At 35.3% G+C, this 17,506-nt stretch overlaps 2 protein-coding genes across 2 annotated transcripts; both read left to right on the top strand.

Moving 5' to 3' along the window:
- Positions 1-8,708: 8,708 nt before the first annotated feature.
- On the top strand, positions 8,709-10,207 carry LOC110264160 (uncharacterized). Its single transcript, XM_088490859.1, has 3 exons — positions 8,709-9,419; positions 9,532-9,729; positions 10,016-10,207. The coding sequence occupies exons 1-3, from the start codon at positions 8,784-8,786 to the stop codon at positions 10,205-10,207; spliced, it is 1,026 nt and encodes a 341-aa protein (XP_088346985.1). The 5' UTR covers positions 8,709-8,783.
- A 2,137-nt stretch (positions 10,208-12,344) lies between these two features.
- LOC107647121 (phosphatidylinositol 4-kinase gamma 1) lies at positions 12,345-17,187 on the top strand. Its single transcript, XM_088491578.1, has 3 exons — positions 12,345-12,460; positions 13,263-13,371; positions 15,236-17,187. Exon 3 carries the CDS (start codon positions 15,411-15,413, stop codon positions 16,758-16,760), a length of 1,350 nt encoding a protein of 449 aa, XP_088347704.1. The 5' UTR covers positions 12,345-12,460; positions 13,263-13,371; positions 15,236-15,410; the 3' UTR covers positions 16,761-17,187.
- Positions 17,188-17,506: the final 319 nt, after the last annotated feature.

The following is a 17,506-nucleotide window of genomic DNA, read 5'->3' as shown; positions in this document are numbered from 1 at the left end:
TTCCTTGTCACGCGGTCGCGTCAGTCATGCATCCGCGTCATATGCGTTTCGCTTAAGGCGCGCGATCGCGTCAAGCACGCGGTCGCGTCACTGTTAATTCGCGCTGGCATGCGGCCGCGTCGTCCATGCGATCGCGTCGCTGCCTGTTTCTTCAAAAACTCCGTTTTATGCTTTCCTTTCAATTTTGTATGTTTCCTTTCCATCCTTTAAGTCGTTCCTGCCTTAGAAGATCTGAAATTACTCAACACACGAATCACGGCATAGAATGGTAATAAAGGAAAATTAAAATAATTACTTTTAAAGCATAGGAAACATGTTTTTCACATACATCACATAATAAGGAAGGAAAAGTAAAACCATGCAATTAATATGAATAAGTGGGTGAAGGATTGAATAAATCACTTAAATTAGGCACAAAATATATCATAAAATATGGGTTTATCAGAAGACAAGAGGCTGGGGAGTGGAGCTGGAAAGGGAGGATTCCATTCATTCATTCGTACACTTTAGTATTAGATGTAGGATTCTATAGAGGGAGGCTCTCTCCTCTTTGTATGTTTTAGGGTTTCTTCTTTTATTTTCAGTTTCATCTAGGTTTAGGTTCTACTTGTTATCTTGATTCAAGTTCTCCTTTTAATTCCTTGTTATTACTTCTTTGCTTTCTTAGTTTTATATGTTGTTTCTTTTATATTGTTGCTTTATTATTCACGACTCATTGTTGATTCCAATTTCCTATTAATGCATTTGGAAGTATTTTATATTTATTGTCGCTTTCTTTAATTTGTTGTTATTGTTTTCTTGCAATTGTTCATCTTAGATTTTACTATTTCTTGTTAATTTTCTATGTTTTTATTTTGTGCCTTCCAAGTGTTTGATAAAATGCTTGGCTGGATTTTAAAATAGTTTTTTGTGTTCTTGCCTTAGATTGAGTAATTTGGAGACTCTTGAATTGTGAAAGTCTCTTGTTGATTGGTGATTAAAAGTTGCTAGTTGGCTTGAGCTTCACTAAATCTAGTCTTTGATTAGGACTTGTGAACTTAAGTTGATTTTGCTTACTTGACTTTCCTTCAATTGTTAGAGGTTAACTAAGTGAGAGCAAAAGGCAATTACCATCATAAGTGACGATGATAATGAGGATATGAATTCCAATTCTCAACCCTTGCTAGGACTTTTCTTAGTTGTTAGTTTATTTTCTTGTTATTTACATTCCTTCTTCATCATTCAAAAATCCCAAAAATACTTTTTCATAACCAATAATAAGTACACTTCTCTGCAATTCTTTCGAGAGATGACCCGAGATTTAAATATTTCAGTTATTTTTATTGGTTTGCATTGTGACAAACAAATTAAACGTTGACCGAGAATAATTTGTTGGTTTAGAACTATACTTGCAACGCAATTTTATTGAGAAATTCTTTACCCACATTTATCCTTTGTCAGTCACTAACAGCGTTGAGCTTTAATGATAAAAAATACACAAAAAATTACATTAATGCACTTTTTTAAATTTAAAAACTAAATTGTAACAATTGAAAAGTTAATGATTAAATCAGTGCAATTAATTAATTTTAGAGACTAAAATAAAACTTAATTTCTCTGATTTGTTAGGACAGACCGCGTATCGCACGTGCGTGCAGCAATGATGGAGCGGAGAACGTCGCTTAACGTATCTTAAATCATCGTCTCCTCTCTTCTGTCTCTTGTACTACTTTTGTGTGTGGTGTGTTGTTGTAGTCTAAATATAAGAAGAGACCAGTTGAGGGTTGAGAGAGTACGAGTGAAATTTTTTTATTCGGAAGAAAGGAGATGCCTATAACAAAAAAAGTTAAAAAGATGTTGATAGTTCTACGTTCTTTATCTTAATCATTCTAATTATTTAAGTTTTTATTTTATATTTTTATTATTTAGTTACAATAATTTTAGTACTAATGTCATTTCTTAATAATGTTTATATTATTCAGACGAAGGTGTTATAGTATGTAATGTGTTATAATGTTTTTGTTATTTTGTTTGGGTAGTTTTATTAATTATATTACTTAGTATATTATTAGAAATTAAAATTATTTTCACGTAATTTTAATAATAATAAAATTAGTTAGTGTTAATGAAAATTTAATTTTTTTGGACAATTTTAATAAATATTATTATGTTAATGGAAATTAGAATTATTTTTTTTTAGATAATTCTAATAATAATTATTCTAAAAGTTACTTGAAACTGAGTTGCTTTGGTTTTGAACCTAAGGTTTAGACCTCTTTTGGAGCAGCGTCCGACGTCCACTAGTGTCGAGTTGCTGCCGTCCGAATATATGATAATGATGATTTTGATGAAGGTTGAAGGAGTTGTATATGGTGCAGTATGAATATTGATGATTACGATGATTGTGATAATTGGATGAATTATGATGTTAATAATGGATAATTGTTGATGTGTTGATAATTGATGATATTGTTGTGGATAGATGATGAGAAATTAGAGAATTTATAGATAATAAGTTGATAAACAATATTTGTGATGGTTTAGATTAGAATGGTATATATGTGAATTGTTTGATATTGGAATTATTGATTATATTTAAAATGGTTATATGGAGAAGACATTAAGAAAATTAGGAGAATTTGATGGTTTTGATAGTTAGATGCTTGAGAAATGGTTGAGAAGTATTTACTATGAATATTTGAGAGTTGTGTTGAATGTGTTTTGTTTGGTTTAGTTTTAGAAGTTTTGGAAAAACTAGAGAATTGTCATTTTTGGTAAAAAAAAAACTATTTTTGGTAAACTTTCGTGGATTATAACTTGAGCTTCAGACATTGAAATTTAATGATTTTTATTTTAAATTAAAGATGATTTCAAGAGTTTTAAAATGATATAAAGTTAGAGGGAAATGGAGTTTTATAGAGGAAGTTATGAGTGTTTACAGTTCGGTGCAAAAATCTGAAATCAAATTTGGCAGCTTTAAATTTTTAGAAAAAAGATAGATAGGTCCTGACTTTTTAAATTTTTGACAAATACATCCCTGACAAAATTTAAATACAAAAAAGTCCCTGACTTTAACAAACGGAGCACAATTTAGTCCTTCCGTCTATTTGCCTCTCATACACCAAACGAAACTGGCTGACGTAGCTGAAATGGTGTCTAGGTGTCCGTTACGGTGCCACGCTGGAAGGGGAATAAAGTTCGAAGGACAAATAGGTCCTTAAGAATTTAGTTCATTATACTTCTATATATTATGCTTTTATTATGAGAATTTAGTTTATAAAATTATGCTTGTATTTTGAAATCTAGTTAACTTGTTGTATTCTATAATTTAAATTATTTGTATTAAAATTGCAGAAATTTGACTTGTTCTGTTTCTACTTTTTTTTTCTTAAATTGCATTAGTTCAGTTTTAGTGCATTTGCGTATTATATTAGAATTTTTTAAATTGCATTAGTTCAGTTTTCATCATACTAGTGGCATTAGTTAGCATGAGTTCATTTATGCATCAAGTTAGCATTAATTCATTTGTACATCATTCATGTATTAAGTTAGGATTAGTGCATTTGTGTATTATATTAGAACTAGTATTTTTATCCATAATAACATTACGAGAATAATTTTTTTTTTTTAAATTATAGTTCACTTTGTTCTAACAGTATAAACTACGCATGGCACAAAAGATTTATAAAATCAAACTACTTTTACAAAAAAGTCGTAAGTTGACAAAAGTCTTTGGCTAAGAAGACTAAGATATCTACAGATAAAAAATTAAATAATAAGATTTTTAGTTATTATTTTTATATGAAAAAGTCTAATTTTTTATTAATAATTAATTTTAACATTCGTTATCTAAAATTTAAAATAATTTAATTATAAAAAAATATCAGATGACATATTTTAATTTGTCAAATTACTAATATAAAATATAATTATATATAGAGTAAAAATAGTAGAGAGAAATAGAAAAATGGAGAAAGGTAGATAAGAGAATTTAGGAAAGGAGTTTATTAATTTTGAAAAAAAAAATATTTTCTCTCAATTTTAATAAGAGTGTCATGTGACACATTTGATTATTAAATTAGATAGTAATATATGATACATAATATAGGTATATTTCAATTAGATAGTAATATATGATACATATAGAAGCATAATGAACTAAATTCTCAAGGACCTATTCATCCTTCGAACTTTATTTGCAAAATGACGTCAATGACTTATTTGTCCTTCGAACTTTATTCTCCTTCCCGCGTGGCATCGTAATGGACACCTGGACACCGTTTCAGCCACGTCAGCCAGTTCTGTTTGGTGTATGAGAGGCAAATAGACGGAAGGACTAAATTGTCCTCCGTTTGTTAAAGTCAGGGACTTTTTTGTATTTAAATTTTGTCAGGGATGTATTTGTCAAAAATTTAAAAAGTCAGAACCTATCTGCCTTTTTCCCTAAATTTTTCTAAGTCTAATACATCATGCGTATGCGGCACATGCACGCGACGCAGGTAATGGCTTTTGTCCAGCACTCCCGCGTACGCGGTGCATGGACGCGTACGTGGCATGGTCCAATTTTAATTGGATACGCACGCGGACACTACATGCGTACGCGGACAACCCAAATTCCAAGGCATGCGTACGCGGACAACCCAATTTTACCTTTTCAAGAATTCCCTAAATTTCTAAACTTCTTTACTTACTGTTTAATATTTCTATCTAGTAATTAGGCTCTAAGACTATTAAGACAAGTTAGTAAAATAAATTGATAAATTTATGTTATAAGTTTAGAAGATTGTGATTTAGGCTTGGAAAGTTCTGTGTATTGAATAGCTTGAGTGTCTAGGCAGAGTGTTGAGGTGACAAAGAATTGAGAAACATAAATGATTATGGTTAATGAGATAAGTATAAGCAGACTTTTGCTATGAGCAATGATCTCTGAGATTGAGTAGGTGATTGTGATATGCATTGATTTGGTAAGTTGTTATGCACCTCGGGTAAGGGTTGAGGCAGTCTCCCACTTGTCGAGGTAGCGGTGCCGGCGTAGGGACCGAGGCAGTCTCCCGCCTACGTTGAGATGTGAGGACTGAGGCATTCTTCTGCTCGCATAACCTTCTCTACCGCCAGAGTGAACTTGGGCACTATAACCCGAAAGAGCGTGCCGGACACTATAACTCGTGGGGCACAAGAAAGAGTGAGCAGGGCACTATAATCCTGGTGTGGTAGAAAGGCGACATTCCAGAGATGTGTTGGGTTGGCATTTTGAACCGACAAGTGATATCACGAGCCAAATAGAATAGACATTCATCATATGCATCTTTTACATGCTTGCTTGCTTTGATTATTTGAGTTATGCCTATTTGAATAACATGCCTAAATGTTAGTTGATTTACTTGCTATATATGTATGTATACTATTTGTGCTTTACTTTTTTGCATTATATGTGTTTTACTGGCATTGAGGAGGATTGGTAAGTGGTAACGATGTGATTGCACAGAGGGTAGATTAGCAAAGGCTGTGAAATAACAATGACTATATATAAAATCCTGAGAGTTTGATTTTAAATAGAACTTTGTAAAATATTTATAATAATAATTACTATATATATTTTATTTAATTTTTTTATAAAATTTTTTATATAATTTTATGTATTATATATTGTCTTGTATAGAGTATAGAAATATAGACTAGTTTAAATTAAACAAATATTTTATACTAATAACTAATTTATTATTTATTTTTATATTGAATAAATGACCATTTGTATCCATGAGAGATGAAAACGCTGACATTCGTACCCATGATAGCTCGAAACTAGACTTGTACCCATGAGAGATGCTGTCCGTGTGACAAAAGTGACCCGCCTTGGATCTGAGCTTGGTTCGTGCCTTTCCGAACCTACGTGGCAGTTCCACCCCCCCCCCCCAAAGCCTATCTGACGTGGAATTGAACGTTGATTATCAAAAGGGATAGGAAAAAGAAACGTCAGTTCCCGCGAGAATCAGTGGAGCCCTAGCAGAGGTTCATCGTCACTGTTGGTCCATTCGAAGCTGGAGAAGACGACCAGAGTACACCGAATCGAGTAGCAAGGAGGGGCTTTTACCATTCCTTTGGTATTCGACATTGAGGTGGTCACTCCCTTTGAAGAATTACACAGGTATGTCGTTGCAAGTGGTTAGACAAACGTTACTGGCTAATGAAACCGTATGAGTTACTGTATTTCCTTCAGAATTGATAGAGAGTAGTTTTAGGGTTTGTGTTAGCATCAGTTACAGAGAATGTGTGTTTATTGGTTTGTTAAATTTTACTTCCAGGGATGGCCACCATCCACATAACTCTGTCAATTCATCATAGAGGAAGGTTTGAGAGAGACCCGGTTGGTAAGGTTAGCTACATTGGTGGAGAAGTTACGGAGATAGAGAGGGTAAACGTTGATACCCTCAATGGATTTTTCATCTCTGACTTGCTGAAGGACATTGGTTATACGTCCATTTCTGAGTTTTACTGGCTAGAACCTGGGAAGGAGCTTCATGATGGGTTGAAGCTGCTAAGGGTTGATATGGATGTAGTTAGGATGTATGAGGCAACCATGAAGAATGGAAATAGAATTAATTTGTATACAGAGCATCCTGTGGATCAGCCTGTTGTAGTGGAGATTAAGGAATTGACTCCATCAAAGGGGAGAAGAAAGGTCTGTGTTAAAAGGGTACCAACTCCAAAGAAGACTCCAAGAAGAAGATTAGCAGTAGTGGAAGATGATGACGATGCTGAGATAGTTGGTAATGTCCAAGTTGAAAAGCAGGTCCAAAAAAGTGCTGGCCCACAGCCCATGGTACAGGCCCATCAAGAGAACAGCCCAGCTCCTGTAGCAACACAGGAACCAAATAACATTTCCCAACCTCCTCCAACACCTGTGCAGCCGGATGAACCACCATCAACTCATTCCCAACCTTCACAGCCACCTCTTGAGGTAGAGCAGCAACCATCTGAAACTCATGGGACAGACCCAGTCCCTCCCCATGAGGCCAATGTATCTGAAGCTTCACAGCAATCTTGGCAGTCTGATGATACAGACCAATTCATTCCCTCTCAGGCCAATGTATCTGACCATATTGCACCAGAGCAGCTCACCCAATACATCCCACATCCTTACAGAAATCCACTTTCACAAGAAATCCCTGAGTCAGCCCCACCTTTTGACTCCAACAGGACTCCCCAGAATAATGAAACCAATCCTTCAGATGAGGCTGAGGTCAGAGAAAAAAGAACAGTAGAAGATCAACAAAGAGGCCCCCTCCTACAGGACAGTCATTCATCCCTAATTCTGATCCAGACAAGCCTCCAACCTTCTATGTCCCAGTTGATCAGGAAGATTTTTCTGATGACAACGATGGGTATCATTGCTATGAGTCAGAGGACTTGCGTAGCATACCTAGTGATGAAGATTCTGATGAGACCACAGCATTTTCTCAGAGTAATGCCGATGCCCCTGTTAGCCAGGTGAGGTTGAAAGTGGGAATGGAATTTGAGACTCTAAGTCAATTTAGGAAAGCAGTCCAGAAATTTAATATAAACATCGGAAGAAGCATTTTCTTTGCACGCTGTGACTCTACAAGGTCAAAGGCTATATGCTATGATGAAGATTGTCCTTGGCAGATATACTGTGCCAAGAGGACATTTCCAGCAAGTTATCAGGTTAAGACCTTTGTCAACGAACACACTTGCAGTAGGGACAATCACTGCAAGTTAGCAGATGGTAAATGGGTGATTGATGAGCTAGAAGAAAGAATAAGACTTCAGCCAAACTTGAGTGTGAGAGAGGCTGACCAGTTCTTCAGAGCTGAGTATGATATACTTATCAACGAGAGAAAGATTTATAGATCTATGAAGAAGGCGAAGGAGAGGATTGAGGGATCTGAGATTGCACAGTATGCAATTCTTCGCGACTATGCTAATGAGATTCTAAAGACTAACCCTGGGTCTACAGTTAGGATACACACAAATCTCATGCCTGATTCAAATCCCATTTTTCTAAGGATCTATGTATGTTTTGAGGCTTGCAAGAAGGGATTTGTAGGTGGTTGTAGACCATTCGTAGGGTTGGATGGCACATTTCTTAGAGGGTATTATGGGGGTCAGCTATTAACAGCTATAGGGCAGGATGCAAATAACCACATTTACCCCATTGCATATGCAATTGTTGAATCAGAAAACAAGGACAGCTGGAAGTAGTTTTTAGATATCCTTCAGGATGATGTGGGAGACTTTCAGGCAAACGGGTTTAACTTCATGTCGGACATGCAGAAGGTATGTATGTTTTAATTCTGCACATGTGTTTTAATTCTGCTATGTATAGTTTTTTATGCTTCATTAATCAACTAGGTTTAGATGCTTAATTTATAAGACTGATTAGTGTGGTTTAGGCTCTGGAAGTATGATTTATTGACTTATGATGAATGTTGTTTATCTTCATTGAAGTCTGAAAATTGAACTACTGTTGAATGATTGTTATTGAAATATAGTTGAATGCTGGTCATATTAATGGTTATCTGCAGGGGTTAATTCCTGCAGTCCAAGAAATGTACCCAAATGCCAACCACAGGTTCTGTGCCATGCATATATGGCAAAACTTTCGCAAGAAATGGGGTGACTTGCAGCTGAAGAAGTGTATGTGGTCATGTGCTAAGGCCTCTACGACACAAGACTTCAATGCTGCAATGGATAAGCTGAAAAAGATCAACGTAGGGGCTTGGAAATACTTGGACAAGATTAGTCCGAAACAGTGGAGTAGAGCACATTTTAGCGAGTATCCTAAGATGGACAACTACACCAATAATAATTGCGAGGTGTTTAATGCCAAGGTTAAAAAGATGAGGGGTAAGCCTATCATAACCATGTTGGAGGAAGTGAGGTGCTACGTCATGCGAATCATGGCAAGAAACAAAAAGGCCTTGATTGGGTACAGTGGGAGGTTAGCCCCAACCCAACAGAGCAGATTAGAAAGAGAGAAGAGAGAGAGCAACAAATGGAGACCCCTTCCAACCGAAGATGACGCGGGAAATGTCTATGAAGTCCAATGTCTTCCCATGAAGGTCAGTGTGGACTTGGGCAAAGGTACATGTAGTTGTAGACTGTGGCAGTTGACTGGGCTACCTTGTAGACATGCATGTGCTGCTTTAGCTTACCAGAATAGAAGACCTGAAGAGTATGCACATAACTGGCTAACTATAGGTGCTTATAATGCTGCATATCAGACTTCAATGCGGCCAGTTCCAAGCCAAGAGTTCTGGGAGCATGCTGACACCCTACCAATTCTGCCACCCAGGTACAAGAAGCCAATCGGAAGACCTTCAATGAAAAGAGACAAAAGAAATGATGCCCCTAAGGATAAGAGTGATCCTCATAGAACTAAGAGGAGCATTGGCACCATCGTATGCAAATACTGCCTCCAGGTGTGTGCAGTGTACTATAATTCGTTGTTTAAGTTCATGTGTACCAATTTAAGTTCAGTTGTACCAATTTAAGTTCATTTGCACCAATTTAACTAGTTCCTGTTTTACGTAGGCTGGTCATAACAAGCAAAGCTGTAAGAAGAGAAAGGAAGCAATGGGTGAAGGGAGTGCTGCCCCACAAGTTCCTGCAAGTGATGAGGATGAAGATATGCTGGCTGAAATGTACTATGAGGAGACATTAGAAGCTGCCGAGGCTGAAGCAGCAGCAACTGAGATGGAAAACGGTTCTACAGCAGCCCAGACTTCACAGGTTAGTTAGTTACTTGATTCAGTTCGTTAATTACATTTGTTTAACGACTTATAATGGTAAACTGGTTTTTCTTTCAAATCCAGCCTCCACCCCCGATGCCACAACCAGCAGCCACACAACCCATCATACAACAACCACTGGAGCAGCCAAGAAATAACATAAAAGGAGAAGTGTCAAGCGACCACCCCCCTCTGCACATACCCCACAAGCTTCTGCACCCTCTCCGAAGAATCCAACCACAACCCCTTCCACACACAACTCTCAAACAATCCCAAATCCACTGCAGGGTGCAAGTGCAGGGACAACCACAAGGTTCGTGCAGTTCATGCCTACAATGGATGCGGACGGTATTTCTAGAACTAGAGGCATAGATGTTAGAGGCAGGGGTGAAGGAAGAGGTCGAGGCAGGAGAGGTGCATCAAGCAGAGCAAAAAATGGAATCTCCAGCGGGAGCAGTAACTCAATACCAATGTCATAGACTGTGTTGCTTATGTTTTTTTGCTATTCTGATGTAATTTTCATTAATGATATACTAATTTTGGGGCACTGGTTGGTTTATTACACTATGTTGGAGTAGGCAGCATTCCTGTTTTGGTTGTTCTACCTGTGACATGCTACTTTTGCTGTATTTAACTATGTTTTTTGGTTTATTTCATGTTCAGTCCATATTTTGAGTTAGCTTTCCTGGTTTTATAGTTCATCCCCACAACCATCAGGTCTCTATGTCACATATAGAGCTTAATTATGATTCTTTAAGTAGAAAATATACTTGCATGTGCATATATATCCAACTGAGTACCAATAAAAGTTCATATAGAAGTAACAGAGCAGCAACAGAATCAAAGTGTCTATGTCAAAAACAGAAAATACATTCATACTCTCATGATTTACAAAGACCCTAATTCCATACAAATTTTACATTTTCAGAAAGAAATACAGCAGAAAGATCAAACAAAATGCAACAGCCAATGCTATCCATAAAAGCAACAGTCTAATACCCCTAATTTCACCCCTAATTTCAACCCTAAGTTTGTCTATCCCTCTCGCCAGGATTGATGATTCTTGGTGATTTTCCCCAGGTTCAGTGACAACGAGCCCATCATCATGCCTTGGATAAGAACTCTCTGACTGTCTTTTGGCCAAACATCTTGCTATGCCCTCCCATCCTTCTTCGATTTCATCAACCCATACAAAGTATTTGCAGTCTCTTGTCTGCCAAAACAACACAAATGCACCGATTCGTCAACTTAAATGCAAACAAAACTTTCTCACCTGAACTCCAACAGCGTCTGCCCTTACCGCCCATAGAGGACATCTGATGAACCATCGATTAGGGTTCGTAACGGTGCTAGACTCCATCAACGCAAACTCTCTTCCACAGAAGCATCTGCCGTCCAGCTTCTTCACCTTCTTCTTCTTCGAACTTGACGAAGAACTGCCACTGCCATCACTTGGAGCAGGAGTAAATCTGCGAAAAGACATTGAGGGAGGTACGAACCAAGCTTCGATTGAGATTCAACGTCACACTCATTGACATTCGACAAGCTTCGATTCTTTGAATCCTGGTTTGTATTGGAGAGGGGGGAAGCTACCTAGGGTTTTCATTTCGTGAGTTCAGCCTATCCCTTTTGATAATCAACGTTCAATTTCACGTCAGATAGGCTTGGGGGGTGGAAGTGCCACGTAGGTTCGGAAAGGCACGAACCAAGCTCAGATCCAAGGCGGGTCACTTTTGTCACACGGACAGCATCTCTCATGGGTACAAGTCTAGTTTCGAGCTATCATAGGTACGAATGTCACCGTTTTCATCTCTCATGGGTACAAATGGTCATTTATTCTTTTTATATTATTAGTTAATAGTTATATTTAAAAATTAATATTTAATTATTATTAATATGTTTATGAAGATATGTATGTATTTTAAATTTTTTTATAATTTTAAATTTTTATTTAATTATAACAAAATTAACCGAATAATAAATTAGTGATTTGTCAATTAAACTAGTGATCTAATGATCAAATCAATTACTTGTTCGATTCTGATAATAACTATGATTGATACACATTTTTATCTTGTAAACATTCAACGTACATGTGAAACTAAAAACATTAAACCAAATCCATGCCGGTTTCGACGCAACAAATCAAGAGCAAAACTCCAGGAGAAATAAATAAAAAACAGTGTGTGGCATTAGAAAACTTTTTAAGGAGCAAAGACTAATAAAAGGAAAATGCCAACTTGCAATGTAACATGAAGAAGCAGTTAACCACATCCTATTCTTTTGGTCATGGCAGGTGTCACATTGCGATATCGCCACGAACCAAATTATATAGTAGACGGTTACAGTTTAACGAAGGTTAGTCAATACTAAAATAAAAGATTTTGATATTATAGTTAGGTGATTTTGAAGAATGCTAATTTTAATTTGTATGCAGAAACATGCATGCCAAGTGTTGGAGTGGTGCCAAAAATAGTAACGTGGAAAAGGGAAAGAAAGATAGATGGAGAAAGAGGTAACAAGAAAAGGGAAAAGGGTGGTTAAGGGGGGTGGGTGTGTGAAGGATTTGTGTGTTTAAAGGGGGTGAGGGAAGATTTAAATTAGTTTTGGGAGTGGGAGTGGAAGTGAGAAGTAGTGGAGTTTTATTTCGATATTACTCCGGTGTGACGCTTTGATTTCTCTCGCGCTCCCGTTGCTTCTCATTTCCCTGAATACCTTTACAAGTGTTCAGGGTATGATAATATATATCATCATTTCAACATCTTCGCTATATATATGTTTTTCTTTTTGTGTTTTTGTTTTGTTTGATTCCTGGTAGAACAAGTTTCCATCCATCATGTGAAAAATTAAAGATTATTGGTGTTCTTTTTTTTTTTTTTTGGGTAGTTTGGTGGTTTTTCGTCATTGTTTGTGATCTCAATATGAAAAGTTATATCAATTCGTAGTTTGTTGATACAAAAACACTGAACATTGAATTCGAAATATGTAAAAAGTGAAATTTATCTTTACTTTATTTTATTGATTTATTGATGATTAATTATTTAAAAAAAATTGTTTTTCTTCTTCTTTTTGCGGGGATGTGCATGTTTGTGCGTAACGTTGTTGCTTTATTGCTATCCATGCATGCATATGTAATTGATTCATCTCTGAAGATCATAGTCGATAATGGAGACCTCCTATATTTCGAGATGGTTGTAAATAGTGATTGTCTTACAATTTTTGTTCATAGCATGATAACATGGTGTATTGTGTTTATGATTGCTCATTTCAAACAATGTTGTGTGCACAATATATTCTGGAATTGCATTGTGTATTGTGTGAATATTATATGATCTATGGTTCAAACAATTGTAGCAAATCATGTGCAGAGAAGTGAGAGATGCATGTACTTGGATTTTCTCTGTACGTACGTCTTTTCATTCCATATTAAAATATATGATTATTTTAATGAATGTGGGACATGTATATACATATATATACTTGTTCATTTTTATCTAAACATTGTTGTTTACATTGTGGTTGGAAAATTTGTAGGTTATAAGGGATTCGAGAAAAAAATGCGCAGAAATTAGCCTGCTTTTCTGATATTATTTGCTATCCAAAGTTTAAGCGATGAGTGGCATTTGGTTTTCACCCCTTTAAGGTAAATATTTAAGTAAAAACTCACTTACAGTCTATTTTTTTTATGTGAAGTTGATAATTAAAAACAATTAAAAAATAATTTAGTTAAATTTGTCAAATTATTTAATTATTCTTAAATGTCAACTTTACATGAAGATATCTGCGTGTAAATTTTCATCAAATTAAATATTTATATTTTATTAAAAAATTTGGTTGTGTATCTACTCTGTCTCTTACTAGTACAATAAAAATAGATAAGATATGTCATACGATAATATTATCAAGATTTAAAAAAAAATCAAAATTTATCTTATTTAATATTTATTAATTATTTTAAATAAAATAAATTTTGGTAATTTTTTATTTTTTTTTATCAAACATTTCTATATATCATAATAGATTTTACGGATATACAATTGTTCTCTCAGGTTTATCGTAATTAAATAATCACATAAATCTTGATATATATATTACATTAGGTTTTCATTTTAAAGTGAATGGAAATAACTATTAATGGAATGGAATATAAAGTATAAAAAATAGATCGAAATTCATATCTAGTTTAGAAAATGGCACATGCTTATATATAAGTGATTGTTATGGTACCTTACAAAAAAATACATTGAAATTCGTATCTAGTTTAGCAAATGGCACATGTATGTGTATATATATAAGTGATTGCTATGATACCTTACACTAGTGTCCAATTTGTTGAAATAAATAACTAACTAATATTTAATTTTTACTTTAAAAATAATGTAGATAAATTAGACATCAAAATAAAAGACATCATAAAATTGGTCATTGTTATCTTCGCCTCTTATGTTTTTTGGAGGGGGAGTTGTCCTCTCTATGATATTAAAGTAAATTTGCAAACGAGGAAAGAGTATAATACAAGACAAATTTTTTAGTGCCTTTAATTTTGTTGTCGAAATTATCTAAATTTTGTTCCTTTTTATGATTTTGGAAATATTGACAATGTAAACTTACTACTTTATATTTGAAAATATTAAAGTTAGGTCTTTTTTGGGGGCAAATTCGGCAGCTCATTTTTGGCATCATAAACACTAACAAAATATAAATACTAGACTAATATCTGAGATTGAGACTATATATGTAAAATATAAAAAATGTATAAATACAAAGGTTGTTTGAGATATGAAAAGTCTAAACATATAATACGATGAATTTAAATTTAGTGTCTGTCAATATTATTTTTAATATGTAGTTAAGAGTTTAATTTTAATGTATTATTGTATAAAAAGATTTATATAATTATTAAATTATATTTATATATTTAGATAATTTTTTAAATAGTGAGTTTAAAAATTAATTATAAACAAATTTTTATTTATATATGAAAAATATTAGGAGGTCATCAGAATTTATTATTTTTTGTCATCACTTAATCATCAACTCAATTTCTTTAGTTTAGCTCCTTCAATCTAGTAATCCAACAATATATTTTATTCTATATTTTTAAATATTGATAACTAACTAATAACCAAAAATAATAAATTCTAATAGTCCTAGCATTTTTCTTTATATATTTATGCATGCATGTATGCTTTATGTCAAAATTAATGCAATCTGAATACAAATTATATTAATTTTATAAGTGTATATGTGAATACATTCTATCAATTTTTTCTATGACTAATTAAATGAGTTTAAATAAAGATGGAAATTTATATTATTTTTTGTATAAAGTTAATAATTGAAAATGTTAAATGATAATTTAATCAAATTTTTAAAATTATCTATCGATATGAAAACCAGTGCAGTAGGGTTTCCAATGAAAAACATACAAAGGGGTAACTGTTTGATTATGAGCGAAGAGGAAAGGGACCAATTAAAGAGTTGTGTTGCTTTTTGAATTGTTGCAGATGCGATGATTGCCTTGGGAAAAATGAACATTTAGGGGATCTTGATGTATGTTAGTTGCTTGGTGAGAAGAAAATTGGCCCCTGGAATGCACCACCATTATCATTCTTGCGCTGCAAGCAATAATAATAATAACAACGACAATAATAATTTATCATCTGGAAGAGATTGTTCAAAATGGCTGTAGCCATTAACCAACACCACGGATTTAAGCCATTCAGCAGGTCCCAGAGATGCAAGCTCCAATCCTTCAGTCACCTTGATCAGACCATTTTGGAACTCAATCGAGCTACTCTTTCCCACCACTCCTTTAAACAAAAACAAAAACTACAACAACAACAACATACTCACCTTCTTGAATCTGAAGAAGCTGACATCATCCATCGCAGCTTCTCCACTCCATGCCTCCCCTTAACCACTTTATCATCCGGGGAAGACCTCCCTTCCTCCTCGCATCCAAGAATCGAGATTGTTCGCGGCTCCGGGGCTCCGGTCCACGCTCTGGTCGTCGAGGTCGCAATTGCCATGGCCTCAGGTCTTCATCCGAAGCCACTCCCAAACGGTCTTGGCGGTGCCTACCTCTTCTGCAACCCAATCAGCGGCAAAAACATCGCCGTAGCAAAGCCCGTCGACGAAGAGCCCTTAGCCTTAAACAATCCAAAGGACCTGGGCTCTCAATTACCGGGCCAGCCGGGCCTCAAGACTTCAATTCGCATCGGCGAGGCTGCTACCCGTGAGCTTGCTGCATATCTCCTCGATCACGGCTCCTTCGCTGCTGTACCTCCAACAGCCCTCGTCAAATTCTCTCACGCTTCTTTCTTCGCCAACGAGGCGCCTAAACTCGCGTCGCTTCAACGCTTCATCGGTCACGCTTTCGATGCCGGCGAGTTGGGACCTTCTCTCTACTCTGTTTCCTCTGTTCACCAGATCGGAATCTTGGACATTCGCCTTCTCAACCTTGATAGACACGCCGGCAACATGCTTGTTATGAATCATGGCTTCGTTCCTGGTGTTGCTGCTCATCTTGTTCCCATTGACCATGGCTTCTGCCTCCCTGAGTGGCTTGACGATCCTTACTTTGAGTGGCTCCATTGGCCACAGGCTTCTACACCTTTCTCCAACTCAGAACTTGATTACATCTCGAAACTCGATCCGTTTAAGGACGCTCAGATTCTAAGATCAGAGCTTCCTCTGTTGAGGGAGTCCTCAATTAGGGTTCTGGTTGTTTGCACCATTTTCTTGAAGCATGCTGCAGCTGCAGGGCTTTGCCTCACCGACATAGGGTTACTGATGACGAGGGAGTTTTGTGGCGGCAAAGAAACACCGAGCGAGTTAGAGACAATTTGCTCACAGGTTAAGGCCAGTGTTCCTCTTGATGTTCCCAACAATAATAACGAAGAAGAAGAAGGGACTAGTTGCGAGATTAGTGGCATTTCCTTTGGAGACATGAGGAAAGGTGAATGGGAATCTTTTTTGGAGATTTTCGATAAGGTTTTGTGTGGTGTGTTTGGAAACAAGCAAGTTTAAAAGTATTTGGAACATCATAATGTGGAGATCATTGATGAGTTAGTAGATATATATGAAAAAAAAAAAAATTAAAGCAAGAGAACAATCACTGTCGCTTTGTAATTGTACACTAATGTTGAGAAGAATATTCATAGATTAGGGTTGTAGATATAAAAGAGATGGACTTCTAATATGGCAAAAAGGGATGGAATAGGGATTGGTGAGGTGCTAATTAATTTCATGCCATCCATTCCGTTCTGCAAACTTTTTTTTTTCTTTTTTTCTTTTCATCCAGTTCTCCAATTTCTCCTTCTTTAATTTGTCAAAATATCAGTTGTACATTATCTAAGTGATTTTTTTTTTCTTAACATGTGATTATATATATGTAAACTTTATTTTATTTTGGGGATTCAAATTGTAAATGGGATGTATTTATTTTGGTTACTCTTTCTAAAGAGTCTATTTGATGTTGATTATCTACTACATTCTTGTTGCACAATGTACATTGTCTTAAACTTTTATTTTTATAATTTCTTGTATATTAAATAAGACTTGACATCTGGTCTATTGTAAGCAACGTAAATAGGGTTTACTATCCAAAACTAGTGTATGTTCCGTACACACGGGATAATTAATAAAAATATATAAAATTTTTTATTAAAAGAGATTAAATAAAAAATATATATAATAATTATTACTATAAATATTTTATAAAGTTATAAGTAAAATCAAAGTTTAATTATTTTTAATGTTAAAAATATTAAAAA

Source organism: Arachis ipaensis, chromosome B6 (assembly GCF_059453495.1).
Source record: "Arachis ipaensis isolate K30076 ecotype BB chromosome B6, ASM5945349v1, whole genome shotgun sequence".
NCBI lineage: Eukaryota > Viridiplantae > Streptophyta > Magnoliopsida > Fabales > Fabaceae > Arachis > Arachis ipaensis.
This window is presented reverse-complemented; position numbering and strand designations above follow the sequence as displayed.

What these genes read in the sequence shown, in the direction of transcription:
- LOC107647121 (XM_088491578.1), top strand. Translation starts at nt 15,411, where the DNA reads ATGGCTGTAGCCATTAACCAACACCACGGATTTAAGCCATTCAGCAGG.
- LOC110264160 (XM_088490859.1), top strand. Translation starts at nt 8,784, where the DNA reads ATGGACAACTACACCAATAATAATTGCGAGGTGTTTAATGCCAAGGTT. An exon ending in TATGCAAATACTGCCTCCAG is followed by an intron (nt 9,420 to 9,531) that starts GTGTGTGCAGTG and finishes TGTTTTACGTAG; the next exon opens with GCTGGTCATAACAAGCAAAG. An exon ending in CAGCAGCCCAGACTTCACAG is followed by an intron (nt 9,730 to 10,015) that starts GTTAGTTAGTTA and finishes AATCCACTGCAG; the next exon opens with GGTGCAAGTGCAGGGACAAC.